The 15,936-nt window shown below is 36.8% G+C and overlaps 1 protein-coding gene across 2 annotated transcripts in view; it reads left to right on the forward strand.

Moving 5' to 3' along the window:
• The first annotated feature begins 1,224 nt into the window (after positions 1-1,224).
• The window catches only part of LOC127625265 (glutamate receptor 1-like), an 84,503-nt gene continuing 69,791 nt past the window's right edge, over positions 1,225-15,936 (forward strand). For both annotated transcript variants that reach the window (XM_052100444.1, XM_052100442.1), the window contains exons 1-2: positions 1,225-1,601; positions 1,776-1,910. In XM_052100444.1, the coding sequence (XP_051956404.1) occupies positions 1,472-1,601; positions 1,776-1,910 (265 nt within the window). In that variant the 5' untranslated portion in view covers positions 1,225-1,471. The remainder of the gene's footprint in view (positions 1,602-1,775; positions 1,911-15,936) is intronic.

The raw sequence follows: 15,936 nt of genomic DNA on the forward strand, positions 1-15,936 counted from the left end.
TATTTTTTTCATTCATTTTGTTCACATAAAATAAGAATCCGATTATAATATAAACACATTGGTGCTCAATAAATGGGTAGAGGGATGTACAGTCGTCACTAGAGTGCGCACCCTAGGCAACCGCCTATGTAGCCTACGCCACATGTCGCCACTGGTTTGAAATCTTTGTCACTCTGTAGCAGCATAAGTAAATTATATTTGTGTATTAGGCTATATTTAGCCTATAATGCATGACATATCAATCAAATTGTCTTTTGATTTTCCTGATTTTCAGTTTAAGTTTAACAAAGTTTATCTAATCGTTTATCAAATTTTATTTTAGTCTATTTTAACAGAAGGAGAGACAAAAGTATATTGAAATAAAATGGCAAATTGTCTTGGTTACCAAAGTTTAAATACATTTTCGTGGAGGCCTGCATGGGTAGCTCAGTGAGTAAAGACGCTGACTACCACCCCTGGAGTCGCAATTAATGACAAGCATTCATTTAATCTAACGAGGTTCACCGTTATCGCGGAGCGCAAAATAAGGAGACACGTGGAAACTGCGCTTTGGGGACATTCACCAATCAAAGGGAAGGCTGCTCTTTACTCGCAAGTGATAACGGTACAGCAACACAACATGTGCGGTAGCTTACTATACACATCGCGTGGTGCGGGCGAGAGCACCCTTGGGTGTCAGAGATGAAGAGGAGACAAGGATGAGCAGCCAATGTAGCTATACAGACGATATTCGTGCACGGCAGCAAGTTATTAAATTTTTCTCTCTCTCTCTGCCGTATGTATAGCTAATGATATTAAATGATCATACAGTTTAGCTATCATATAGTCTTCTTTAAATAAATAATTAAGGGGTGCGGAGTCTCAGCTACTCTATATAGCCTATGCATTTATATGCACTTTGTTCGCCCAGTGAAAAGCATCGTTCCTTGTGTTTCATCGTGGCGCTGACTCAGCGTATCCATTTTAAATTAATTTAGTATTAAATTATAATTATTATGATTTATTAATAATAAAATAATAAAAAATGTTTTAAACATGCTTTGTCCCTTATCTCAAGAATCAGTGATATATAATTATATTATTTTATATATAGCTTATAATAATCTTACTCCTTATCAGCTGGAGAGAAATGAGCTGCTTTGAAAATGGTACAGTCTGCGCTGGTGTTCGAGGTTATCCACGCATTTGCTCTGCTTCTCTGACTAGTGTGACGACCTACCGAGAGCGCGGTGATGTTGTTAAGAAAGCGATCAAGATTCCCGTTTACCCCCTTCTGCTGACACTACAGAGTCTCTTCATTCGTAAGTAGGGCTGTCAGAGACACGCTTCTTTAGGGCCAGCTTTATAACAAACAGGACTGACTGTGCGCAAAGCAGCCGGCGCAGCTCGGATTCATTGTGCGCTCTGCTGGCTCTGTGTCACTACCATGGACTCGTTGTGAGAGAGGAGACAAAGACTTTGGAATATATATATGTTTAGAATTTGGCTTTTTGTCAGTTTCTCCAATGCAAAAGAAAATATGTGGCAAAGCTTCGCCTTTTTCCTCATCGCTTTGCTTGGGTTGTGTTCATGTTCAAGTTTCCCAAGTAATATCAACATAGGTAAGTAGGTTTTTTTTTTAGCGGTTATCGTTCATTACCGAAACATGACGACGATTTAAAGTTTCCGTCCTACCGGATATGGTAGCCTACTGTTTGTCCTGTTTCAATATTTGCACCCTGCTCGTCTTTTTTCGTAAATCCCTTTTTTTTTTTTTTTTTTATTAATCTCGACAGGAGGTTTGTTTCCAACCGACTCCCACGAATATGATGTTTTCCGCTTCGCGCTCTCTCAACACAATGATGTTCCTAAACTGGTACCTCAGGTGGACATGGTGGACACGGGAAGCAGCTTTGCCATGACATATGCCTGTAAGTTCTGTATGAATTTATATGTCAGATGTCTGTTTCACTCGTGCTGAAGTCAAACCACTGCAGTGCGCATCCGACCTGTTTCCAAGAAGCAAGCTTGTTGCGTTACTATTTCAGTACGACTGCTATGAGATTATAGAGTAACCTCAGGCATTTAAAGAGAAAGCGCATACATTTAGCATATTAGACCATTTTAAACTTGTTTTCACGTATTATATTAAATCCAGTTCCATATATAAAGAATAAAGTCAAGATTATATATTACAGGTGTCATGTGTTTTTTTCCTTTCCCGCCACGGAAAGGAAAAAAAGGAATTCTGGCTGTAGGCCTACATGTCTCGCAACTGCGATTTTATTTCTTAATTACGATAGTCAAAATTGCAACAAATAGAGTCGCAAGATATAAAGTTGAGTTACGAGAAAGTTGCAATAGCAAGATATAAACCTGATAGACCTGATATTGCGACTTTTTTTTTTGTAATTGTGATTTTATATTTTGTAATAGTGAGTTTACAGTATCTATAACAAGCATACTGTCTATACTGCATGTAAAGATATAAAGTCGCAATTCCAACAAAGATAGTCACACTTTACACCTCACAATTGCGACTTTATTTCTTGTAACTGTGACTTTATACAGTATTTCACCATTGCGATTTTATTTCAGTTCATGCAATTTTGACTTTAGCCTATTTCTCGCTATTAAAGTCACAATTGTGAAATAAATACTTGCAGTTACAAGAAATTGTCACACTTTACACCCCATAATTGCGACTTTACCTCTTGTAATTGTTTCTTTATACCTTGCAGTTGCGACTTTATTATATAGTTTATAATTATAAATGAAAATCGTACAATTAAAGTCACAATTGCAATATATAAGCTCACAATTACAAGCAATTTCGAGAAGTAAAGTCACAATTGTGAGATATAAAGTACTTTTTATTATTCCATGGTGGGATAAAGGCAACATACTGGTGGAACTACTAAACAGCAGGCAAATTGTCTTAGAACACATGAGGTTGTCCCATGAAATTTACACACATCAGTGGAATATTTCAGCATTTTATGTTGCAATCAGAGCTTTCACCAGACAGGATATGCTCCTTCTCATCACAATCAAGCATTCTTCTACATTCTAAATTTTTAAATAGTACAAAACAGATGCATGCATTTATTCATCACAATTCATGCAATAAATATAAGTACAGATCAGATACCATATATTCTGTCATATGTTGTAGTAGGCCTCCGTATCCTGTATATTGCTAATATTACTGTAACATTTTTAGACAACATCCTTACCCCTGGCTCAGCTTGCTGTCACTCAGAACCGCTGCCCTTTGATGTCTAAGATTGACACAGACAACCTTTCCATGTTTGTGCTAACTCTTGCCAGCGATACACAACTGTGTAACACTTCCCTTGCTGTGCAAAAAGTCTTCTGATATATATTTGATATATTTAAGATTCATATATGCCATTACAGTTGACTGTTTACCCGGTCATATTGGCTATAGTTTCTCCCACAGGAATAGCCTATTTGTGATAGAACCTTCTCATGTACACATCAATGGTGTCCTTTAAATGAGCCTCAGAGCTACAAAGCGTAGTATGCTGGCTGAGCACAAAAACTGGAGCTGAACCGATGTTTGCCATTTCAGAAGGGTCCTTGGGATGATTTTATTGGATCACAATGCAGGATTTCGTTAGAGGGAGGCTATCAAAGCAAAGTTTAACACACAACGTGCACAACAAGGCTGAGTCTGTATTTTCTTTTAAAACTCAAGTGTGAAAGTAATTTTATGGAGGTAATTACATCTGCAGAGAGTTCACTCATAAGGGTGATTGTGCATGCTGCCTTATTATTCTCTGATCACTCTGAATACCTTGAGTTTTCTATAGAGAAGATTCTTTCCTCTTTTCTTTCTTGTTTGTTACTTTTTGATGAGATCTCGCAGCAGGCAACTAGCATTTAGAAGACATGGAATGTGGTTTTCAGAAACAAAACAAAAGAAAATCTGTGTTTTAGTTAGAGAACCATCTTTAAATGTGTTTTTGTTTGTTATAAATGCAAAATAAATCTTGGAATATATTATATTTTGTTTAAAATTATAGACCATCAATAACAGCAATACAATTCAAACTTCTGATTTCAAGGCCATTTGGGTCTATTTTTGTCAACGTTCATTCGAAGGAGGGTATTAGTCATAAAGCCATTTAAATAAAGAGCATAAAACAGCCATTTCATAAAAGATATTAAAATACTGTGAAAATGAAATAGAAAATTGTTTTTTTTTTTGTGTTTCTTAATTTTTTATAGCTGCAGGCATTCTGAAAAGAACAAAGGAAAATTATAGGGATACATTTATATTTATTTGTTGATGCCACATGCAAGGGATTAGTAATTTTTTCTAATGAGACATATTTCCAGCTCCTCATTTTTAAATGTTCCAATCTGATCGTATTCCTTGCTGTTTGCTTAGTAAGAATGCTCTAAACATCATGTTCCCACACTGTATTTTTTAAAGTCACATAGATGGCATAAATTGAATGCACACAGCAGTATAGACCCCTCTGTTTTCTTAGATAGGAGCCTGAACCCATCGCCTAAGTTGCTGTGTCTCTGAGGAGCTACAGTAATCGTTTAGAGCAGCTCAAACAGATTCATTTAATTTATTATTCATTGTATCATAGCTAAAGTGATTCTTTTCTGGCTTTTTGATGTGTGCATGTGGAAACAGAGGCAGAAAGTGGGGTATAGTATTTAAAGGGATAGTTTGCCCAAAAATGAATATTCTCTCATAATTTACTCACCCCCATGCGATCCCAGATGTGTATGACTTTCTTTCTTTTGCAGAACACAAATGAAGATTTTTAGAATAATATCTCAGCTCTATAGGTCCTCACAATACAAGTGAATGGGTGCCACATAAAGGGAGCATAAAAGTAATCCATATAACTCCAGTGGTTAAATCCATGTAGTCAGACACAATATGATAAGTGTGGGTGAGAAACAGATCAATATTTAAGTCATTTTTTTTAATCATAAATTCTCCTCTCTGTCCAGTATGGGGCGGTATGCATGAAGAATGTGAATAATCAAAAACAGAAGCATAAAGTGAAAGTGAAGGAAAAAGGTTTAAATATTGATCTGTTTCTCACCCACACCTATCATTGCACTTCAGAAGACCTTAATTCAGGGGTCCCCAAACTACGGCCCGCGGGCCGAATACGGCCCGCCCCCACATTTGGACCGGCCCTCTGAACAATGCCAGGCAGAGAAATATTTTTACAATTTAATTTTAAATATGTTTTAATCATATCATATTTGTATTTGATATTACATATTGGCTTTCAAAATAAAATTTCCCTTAGTTATAATTATTAAAGTAGGCAAATTATTTGTTAGATTCACCCGGATTAACGTTCCATCGTGATCGAGCGGGTGCACGCGATCCAGCAAGAAAATTTAAAGTGACAACAAAATGGCCAAACGGTTGGGAAAGAGAAAAGTTGATTCAGAATGCAGGGTATTTAACCAAAAGTGGACAAGTGATTATTTTTTTGTTCAATGCAAAGAAATGGCTGTTTGCCTCATCTGTCAAGAAACAGTCTCCGTGTTCAAAGAATACAATCTGCGCCGACACTATGAAACCCGCCACAGAGACAAGTATGCGAGTTTACAAGGCCAAATGAGAGCAGACAAAGTGTCGAAGCTAAAAAGTGGACTATCTTCTCAGCAAAATACCTTTGTACGGCAAACCCAGTTGAACCAGTCATCCATTCGAGCTAGCTTTCAGGTAGCTAAACTGATTGCAACCTGTGGTAGGCCATTCAGTGATGGTGAGTTCGTAAAGAAATGTATGAATGCTGTTGCGGAGGAGGTGTGCCCCGATAAGAAAGATGTCTTAAATGCGGTGAGTCTGTCCGCAAGTACAATCACCAGACGAATTGAAGAACTGGGGTATAATATGCCCAGCTGAAGGAAAAAGTGAAAGAATTAGATTTTTTTGCATTAGCGCTGGATGAAAGTAATGACGTGCAGGACACGGCACAGCTGCTCATTTTTCTTCGCGGAGTTAGCTCAAACTTTGAAGTGTCCGAGGAGCTGGCAGCCCTAACAAGTCTCAAAGGTACTACGACAGGGGAGGATATTTTTGGTAAAGTGTGCCAAACGATAGAAGAGTTGGATCTAGACTGGTCTAAGCTGGCCAGCATCACGACTGACAGAGCTCCTAGGATGGTTGGCGCGTCAAGGGGACATAGTTCACACTGATTAGCCTAATACGCATGAGTAAGTAAATAATTTGATTTCAATAGCAATGAATATGAAAAAATGTCATTACGATAGTAATAATGCTCTTTTAATAGGCTATATATCACTTGATATGTATGGTGCATAAGTAATACATTAATCTAGCATTAGGAGGCATAATACTGTAAATCCATTTAAAATCATAATAAAATATCCACAATAAATCACTCCTGCCCATGCCATTTTCTGTTAGAATACGGCCCTCCATTATAGAAAGGAAAAATGATGTGGCCCTCATAGAAAAAAGTTTGGGGACCCCTGCCTTAATTGAACCACTTGAGTTTCCTGGAGTACCTTTACATTGCCCTTATTTGGTGCTTCAAAATGTTGTGACCCATTCACTTGCATTGTATGGACCTACAGAGCTGAGTTTTTCTTCTAAAAATCTTCATATGCGTTCAGCAGAAGAAAGTCATAGACATCTGAGATGGCATGATAGTGAGTAAATGATGAGAGAATTTTCATTTTGGGGTGAACTAACCCTTTAGCAGACTATGGCAAGACACTGTATAGGTGTGTTTGTGAGAGGACAGTTGGGCCAGAAACTTTATGCAAAAGTAGGTGAGAATGCTTGGCAGAAGCATTGAAAATGTATGACCCTGTTGAACATTTTTAATGTGTGCTCTTGCTTTGCTGTTGTGATAACAAACCTCAAAACTCAAAGGGGTATTAGAGTTAACTTAAAATGTCTGTGCCATTAAACTACATGTGTAGAACTACATTCAGGAAGATAGCTAAAAACATTCTTATGTTATAAACTAACTAATTCTCAGCAAGAATCCTTTCTAACTGTTGCTCCACAATGAAAGCAATTGACTTGAAAGTGAAATCTGACTGTAGAAGTTGTCAGTTTATGCTAAGTTCCGGTAAAGTGCCCTTTGCGTCAATGCTTGAGAATGCAACATGCTTTGCCTTGAATTGTGGTCTGTAATATTTTGTAACGCAATGATGGATGTAATTAATCTTGTGTAGCTAGATGCATTTGCACTCATGTGATTTTTTTTTACAAATATATATATGTTTCAGGAATTATGATTAGAATGCAGTCAGGCTGGTAGCACAATATTGACCCCTTTAGTGATAAAGTCTCCATGATAGAAAAGTTGGTAACACTTTATTTTATTGTGTCCTAGTTACACATATTACATGTATTTACAATAGTAATAACAGATTAGATACCATGTATTCAATAGTAATAATCAATTATGCGTAATAACAAGAAACTAACCCAAAACCAAACCCTTACCCTAAACCTAGTAAATACACATTGTTAATTAGTAATAATCAGTAATTACTTTTGTCATTACACTGTAACAAGGACCCATTAAAATAAAGTGTAACCAAAAAGTTGAATTTTCTCAAGCTCCACAGAGAGTGTAGAGTACTTCACATTTGCTAAAATGGGAATGTGAACCTTGTAGCACTGTGCTTAATATGAGAATGGCTGTATTGCTTGAATGGTAGATTTTTTCCTTCATTTGCAATGCATTGCCATTATGCAGTATGTTCACTGTAAACAGAACATCCTCTTCACAGCTTTTGTTCAGAATTGGCATGGCCCTATATTTTCAAATGTAATATCAGACCAAGAAAGAATGCATGAAAAATTACTATGCAATAGTAATCATCAAGAAATGCATGCACCTTTTATTTAATGTTGAAAAAAGTTTTCAGTTGTGTAAATGAATACTGAGTTGCATGCAATTTGCTGGCCTCCTAGTCACAGTTCAAATAACCAGTCAAGGTCTGTCATCATGACAATAAATATTTATCCTCTAGTCTTTCTAGTTTAATGAAACCCTTTGTCGCATCCTTTTAATTTTAACAAACATTGTCAATAGGATGTATGATTCTTTTTTTCTTTCATATATTCATTATTTTAAGAACCACTCTGCTGTTGCCATATCACAAGCCTTTATGTCTGTTCTGAGCATTGGTCCCATCCGGCCCCCTGGTCCTCCTTTCAGCGCATATCAGTCCTTTCATCACGTTGACATGCAGTCAGGCCAAATGTCCACAGAATGTCAATCAGGCAGACTCCAAAGAGTCCCATTGAAACAGCTCATGTCAGAGCGAGTTCAGGAACAAACAGCGTTTTGTGTGTCTTCTCAGTGGAACTCACACATCTTCGATAGACCTCTGAAGAGCTTTCACCTGTGTAGTTGCCTTAAAGGGATGGTTCATCCAAAAATGAAAATTCTGTCATCATTTACTCATCCTTAAGTTGCTCTAAACCTGTATGTCTGTCTTTCTCAACTGAATACACTAAAATAAATGTTTACCATTCACTTTCATTGTATGGCATAAAGAGCAGCATCAACACTCTTCAAAGTTTCTCTTCATGTTCCATGGAAAAAAGAAAGTCATATGGGTTTGGAACAACATGAGGGTGAGTAAATGATGAAAGAATTACATTTTTTGTGAACTATGCCTTAAAAGTCAATGAGTTTCCTGACGTGATTTTAGTTTGAATATCAACAGAAAATTGTTCTCTGTTGTCAGCGATAGCTCACAGTGTAACAACACCACACTAGCATCAGCTGCGTAGCCAATAGCAAGAACTTTCAGCCCTTAGACACACTCAAAATAAAGCATTGTCAAATGTGAGCGTTGTTTAGCTCTTGTGATACCATCTTTCAATGCTTCATTATTTATAATAGATGACAGGTGTCTAATTAGCTTGATTAGCCGCTAGGAACTGGACCTAGTTCAGGGGAAATGAAAGAGTCAGCTGAGGTTTCAGAGTGCAGAAAGTGGTTATCTCAGGATCTATGTGCCTGTGGGGCTAAATGCTCCCCGAGCTTCACTGGGCTGGAATGATACAGTGATAAAAATGCACCTTATCAGATATATCATCTTGCTAAGACTGAGGCTACAAGAAGCTTAGAGGACACTGGGGACAAAATCAGATTCTTTTAGGTGACAAAAACTATTGCCTGCAATCTGTGGAACAATCTAGGTATTTACTCTCAGGATAAAATATTGGGTTATAATGCTAATGGATTAATCAATGAGAAGGTTTTTTTCTTCTTTTGTCATTGAAGTTGTTGGTAGTGTACACTGTGTACATTGAACGTAATTGGTAAAATTTCCATTCAGCTATGCCTCACCACAGTCCAGACTGATCTCACTGTGATTTCGGCAACAGTAGGTTGAAAGTTCTTCAGCCCAAACTGGTCTGTGCTTATTGAAATTCAAAGCACTGCCACCAATGGCTGAAGCAGACGTGTAGTTGAATGTATTGTGAAATGTGCACAGAGGGGCACAAAAAGTGAGTTGTTTTTAGTTGAAAAATATGTAATACTGTCAACAGGAATGCACATCTGATTAACCCTATGCCCTGTCCCAAACCCCAACCCTAATCCTAACTGTCAGTAGTGTAAATTTTACAGGAAAAATGCAATTTATGAATTACGGATGCTGCGGTGTGAGATTTTGATGGTTAGATTACCATCAGAGAAAAACACGTGGTTAACTGGTTTTATGATTATTTGCAAATCTTCTATTTATGCAACATCATTGAGGCAAAAAAGTAGTGATGGGCATTCCGGCTCTATTAATTGAGCCAAATGCTACTGTGCTTCCAACTCATTATCCAATTTCCAGTTGTTGTTTTCAGAACTGTCCTTCCTCTCTCTCCTCTGCTGCCAAGTGTGTGACTATGGTCAGTGGTGTAGTGTTGCCTGGAGAAGTTGGTATACTCTTAATTTATGGCCCCCAATTGGGCCAATAGTATTTGCACACTGTCACTTAACTTCTGCTGCTTGACTTCACTGAGTAAGGATCATTGTGACATTAATATTAGCCACAGAAGAGGTGCAGATTTTGCAATCAATACTGGAAACTTTTATCAATTTTAAAGTTAAATACTTCCATCTGGTGCATTTGAGAGCAAAAGTGTTGTGCTCTTAAAGCTGCAGTAGGCAACTTTGAAATAAATTGAATTGAGAAACAGCGCCCTCAATTCTTCCCCATATCCATGATGCTCTTCACCCCCAGCCAGGTTTAATTGACAGCTGTTCACAAACAGAGCCAAGGCCTGCCTCGCCAAAAGCGATTGGCTAAAATTTGCTGGATTGACACTGCCCGACCCACATATTTCACTCAGAGCTAGAGTCTGTGGCGCTAACTAATCTCTCACAGGGCCCCATTTAACAAGACATCATGTTTATAGAATTTATTTTTTCAATGAATAAATACTACCTACTGTAGCTTTAACAATTTCGTGCTCTAACCATTCTGAAAAGCAGGATACAAAGTAGTGATGTCAGTTTCAGCTTTTTATCTTTTAACGTTACCTGAGACTGCTAATGATATGTAGCTAGTGAAGGTGTAAGCAGAGTAACGTTATGCCAATTAACCAAGTAACACTAACGTTAATTTACATTAATCATCATGATTCTAATTTCGGTAGTAATATTATCTGTTTGCTCTTGTACACTGATGATGATAAATTGTGTGTTGAGTAGTGTATAAATGCAGTGGATACATTTAATGTTAGTTAACAACCCTCTACGATCATGTTGGAGAAAAAAATCGTCATTGGATAGTAGATTTTAGTTTTTACTCGCCAAACATTTGACCTCATTACACACTTGCACAATGTAACAAAAAAATATATTAAGCAAAATGAGAGAGGGGGCCTCTTCATATATATTCACACAATATAGTATATTGTAATTTTTATTTGATTTTGCTTTATGATTTTAATCACATTTTAACATTTTAAAAATTTTAACATTTCACATTCTATACATTTTTATGATGTCATGAAATTGCATTTTTACTAATGAGACATGCTGTTGTCACTCTGTTTGAAATTTCATACATATTATTAACAAAACAATTCACAAGGTGGGAACCTAATAATGAAAATTAGGGGCTGACAATTAATTGTCAAACAAATAATTGTGATTATGATGATTATTTGCCTGTTTTAGGTGTTTAACGAATATGATGATTAATTACCATTCAAACTCACTATGACCCAGCCAAACTGTATAGCTATTATATTATATTATATTTTATTGTGCAATAGTAAAATATTTCTGCCTTAAATTCTTTACTTTCACACATTATTTTAAGGCTCTCTGATTAACGCACAGGCCCATATTTCTCATGAAGGAAGACTTTGAGATTGTGTTTCTTGCATTTGATCATCTCCACAGAAATAGAGCAGGACATTCTGTCTCACTGCTGCACTGCGTGAATAACCCCCATTTGCAATACATTGCCATTAATTGAAACTGGAATCCTTTGCGTTAAAAAAAATGATACGTTTATTCCTCGTTTATTTTGCACGTGAGTTTGGCGAAAGTATCTGTAGACGGCGTGCACATAAGAACGCTTGAAGTGATTCATCTTCACAACTGAATGACACAAGTGCGTTTTCCCGCGCTCATCGGACAGCATGCAGGGAAAGACGAGGCTGAATCCAGTTTCACCGGTTTGTATGAGGAACTCGGTGTTCGAAACTACACAACTCTATCACTGGCGAGTGAAATGTAAATTTCATTATTGAAAGTGCGGCATAATTTTATTATGCCTCACTTTACTTGTTGCCAGTGGCTAATAACAGACGTTTTTTGGTCGCACAGTGAGTAATTTACTCGCATATGTTAGTGATTTATTCGCAATTGTCACGTTCCTCTGTTGTCTACCCTGTTTTCTGTGTCTCACTATTCACGTTCATATCATGTTTCGTTGTCTACTCCGTGTTTTCCATTTCACCCGTCACCGTTCACGCTCCATGTCACGTTTTCCTTGTTGTCCGCCCCGTGTTTCACTGTCCTTGTCCTAAACTACATTTCCCACAATTCTCGGCCTCCCTCACTGCCTGCACTCATCATTGTTCTCACCTGTGTCTCGTTTAGTCTTCATTGTGTCTGTGTTTATAAACCCTGTTTGCTTTCCACTCCTTGTCGTTCGTTGTATGTTGTTAGCCTGGAATATTTCCCCTGCCCGTGCTTTCTAGTTTTATGTTTATTTCCCCTTTGAGGGGTTTTTTCTTTGTGTTCGTGTGTGGAATGTTGTCATGCCTGGTACGTGTTCCCTGCCCGAGTTCTGAGTTGTTCATCGTGTTTTAGTCTGTTTCATCGTGTTTAAGTTTCCTGTATTCCCATCGTGGACTTTTCTTTGTGTTTACCTTTTGTTACTTATGTGTTTACCTACAATAAAACCACATTTGGATCCGCATCCCCCGATTGCCTTCTCCTGACTCCCTATCTCATAACAGCAATGTTGAGGACTGAGTTAACGGTACTTACCTCAAAGATTTGTCATCGTCCTCAACCAAATAACAGACAGAATACTTCAGTGCAGATATCTGTGAGTGCGTGAGTTTACAGCAACGGGCGAGGAACTGACTGGCGTGTGAGAGAGAGCACAAAACACAGCCTTTTATTTGATGTTATTTTGAGACTGAGAAGTGTAAAAATATTTTCGGTTGTGGCGGGGAAATTAGACTAGTCAATTAATGGGAAATGCTGCGATTGGATTAGCTACTCATGTACTGGTCTGTCTTGTTTTTGACTAATGCAGGACACTACTGAATGAAGCGCATCAGAGGGGATTTAGAAGTGGTTATACGCAATGCAGACTTATAAAGAAGTGGGTATATGTCGTATACCTGCGTATACCCTGCACTACATCCCTGACTATGGCTGTGTCTCGTTTGGAAGGCTGCGTCCTCCGGAGGTCGCATTTGTCGGCCGCATTCGTCATCGAGACTGTCTCGTTTTAGAAAAGCGAGTAAACACTTCGATTGCAGCCTTTGAATGCGACCATCTATCATGGGAATTCATTCGTGGGCACTCAAACCCACAATACTTCGCTTCAACGGAAATGTCTAAAAATAATGACGCAAATTTGCTCGTAAGTATGCGTCCTTCAAATGCAAGGAATTTTAATTTCCAAGTTGAAGTACCTCAGTAGATGGGTGAAGAGTATATAATATGTATAATTATTAGGGCTGTCAATCGAAAATTTTTAATCATATTAATTACATGGTGTCCCGATTAATTAATCGCAAATAAAATATTTTCTGAGAAAGCCACTTATATAACAATAATTCAATATATAATGATTATACATATTTATATCAATATATTATATAATTATACATAGTTATCTTTAAACATTAAAAAATTTTATATATATATATATATTCAGATAATTAAAATGTAGGCTTGTTTAAGGACCCTGTCAATTTACACCTGCGTCAGACATTTAAAAAAAAATAATTATTAATGCTTACAAAACGTTTACATCTAGAGCCAAGAGGTATATTAAAACAAACAACAACAAAAAGGAAAATAAATAAATAAACAGTTTAATAAAAATATCAAATTGTTTACATATTTCAATACACTTTATAGCTTTATTGTTACTAAAATTGGAAATTGTTCTTAGGTATTGCTGAACCTCTGAATTAAAAATTAAAACTAATGGTTTATAACCAACATACTTACATTTATGAATACTAAACTTTGCCAACAAGAGTAGAACATTAATCAAATAATATTCCTTATGAAGAGACATGTCATAGCGAAAAAAACCGAATAAAACATTTTCAAAACAAAGTTGAAAGCTGGGAATAATATGATCTCTAACAATCTTGCAGAAATCTAGACAAAAACAAGTCGAGTAGGGACAACTCCAAAATAAATGAAAATGTTTCCTCCTGCAGACCACAAAATGTACAGAATATATCAATGTCACAATTAAATCTCTCTACAAGAAAATAATTAGTGAGGTAGTACTTATAAATACATTTGAAGGAAATGTCTTTGATTTTATTTGTGATTAAATATTTATGGCTAATTTCCAAATTGCCCAATTTGGACATTTTCACTTAGGGGTCTACTCACTTTTGTTTCCTGAGGTTTAGACATTAATGGCTGTGTGTTGAGTTACTTTGAGGGGACAAATTTACACTGTTATACAAGCTGTACACTCACTACTTTACATTGTAGCAAACTGTCATTTCTTCAGTGTTGTCACATGAAAAGATATAATCAAATATTTACAAAAGTGTGAGGGGTGTACTCACTTTTGTGAGATACTGTAAGTCCTTTTTTTGCTTGAAATTCTTCCTACTGCCCAGTTGGGGGCAGTATGCACGAAGAATTTGAATTACCAAAAACAAAAAAGAAGAATGTGAAAGTGATCTGTTTCTCAACCAAACCTTTCATATCGCTTCTGAATATATTGGTCTAACCACTGGAGTCTTATGGATTACTTTTATGCTGATTTATGTGACTTTTTTCGGAGCTTCAATATTTCGGCACCCATTCACTTGCATTTTATGGACCAAAAGAGCTGAGAAATTTTTATATAAATATTAATTTGTGTTTAAAAGAAAGTCACACACATCTGGAATGGTATAAGGGTGAGTAAACTATGAGAGAATTTTAATTTTAAGGTGAACTATTCCTTTTATAGTTTTAAATACCTTTGTACATATATGGATACATAATTTGTATTGACAGAAAAACTCAAATTACTATCTAAACAATGTATGCAACATTTATTTAAATTTAAATTAAGGAGTCAGAAAAATTTGGAGTTGGCTTACAAGGCATTGTTTGAGAGTGTGCTTACATTTTATTTGACTTTGTGGTATGGACATCTCAGCTGTAAACAAAAAAATCCCCTGGCTAGAGTTGTTTTTACAGCCTCTAAAATTATGGAAAAAACACAGAGTCAGTTAGGTGAGATATATATATATCTAGAAGCAAAAAAGTAACCTTAGTTCTAACCATCCAGGCACAAGCAAAAGAGACAGCGTAAGCCTCTTTTCTCTTCTGCTTCTCTTCTGTTTCACACATACTCCGTTTGCAGTGAGTATGCGGTGTGTTTTTTTTTTTCCGTACCCATGTTAACAGGTTAGACCTTTTACACTGCACACGGATGCAGTCCGTCGATCCGTTCCAGTTGCGGTGCGTATACAGCAGTGCAGCGATCGTTTCCGCACCGAGTCTATTTTTGCTGTGCTGCACCGCACTGAATTAAAGTGGCAGTGCATTGTTCACATTAAAATAGGCATAGATTGACAAGAAACTTTAATAATTTCATCATATACGCATAATTACAGTTAATGTGTTCTACAGTTACTAAATTACAGGGTCAAGAAAAACAAAAAAGTATGATTATAGTCCCAAAAGTTGCAAAATGCCATCATATATGATTTTTTTACCCTAAAAAAAAAGACAGAGTGAACCCAAATGCGTCTCATTCTTCTCCTTCTTAGCAACAGATATAGCGCGATAGCTTTTCTTCTGTCAACAACTCAAACTACATGTAAAACAAAGAATCACAATGATTAAAATTAATTTTCATACGGTTTCAATGTCTTAAACAATGTCAAAGTTAATGTTTGGATTTAAAATCAAAATTCCTTACACATTTTTGATTTTGTTGCACACAGAAACTGTGGATCAGTAGCGCACTGCAAACGCAGCATATGTGAAAGCACTATAGTGCGTGCTGCTCCTGTACCATATATGCACCGCAATACGCACCGCATACGCACAGCACACGGAGTATGTGTAAAACCTGCATTACACCCTGTCTACACTGGGTTAGTTGAGTAGCCCCAGATTGCAGTCTGGACAATGGGCAGGGTGTCACATTGGGGCAGACCGATATGTTTTTTTTCTCCAGCAGCAGCAAGACATATTAGAAGATGTCCTCTACAATGCAAGCCAA

This window comes from Xyrauchen texanus, chromosome 31 (assembly GCF_025860055.1).
Source record: "Xyrauchen texanus isolate HMW12.3.18 chromosome 31, RBS_HiC_50CHRs, whole genome shotgun sequence".
Taxonomy (NCBI): Eukaryota; Metazoa; Chordata; class Actinopteri; order Cypriniformes; family Catostomidae; genus Xyrauchen; species Xyrauchen texanus.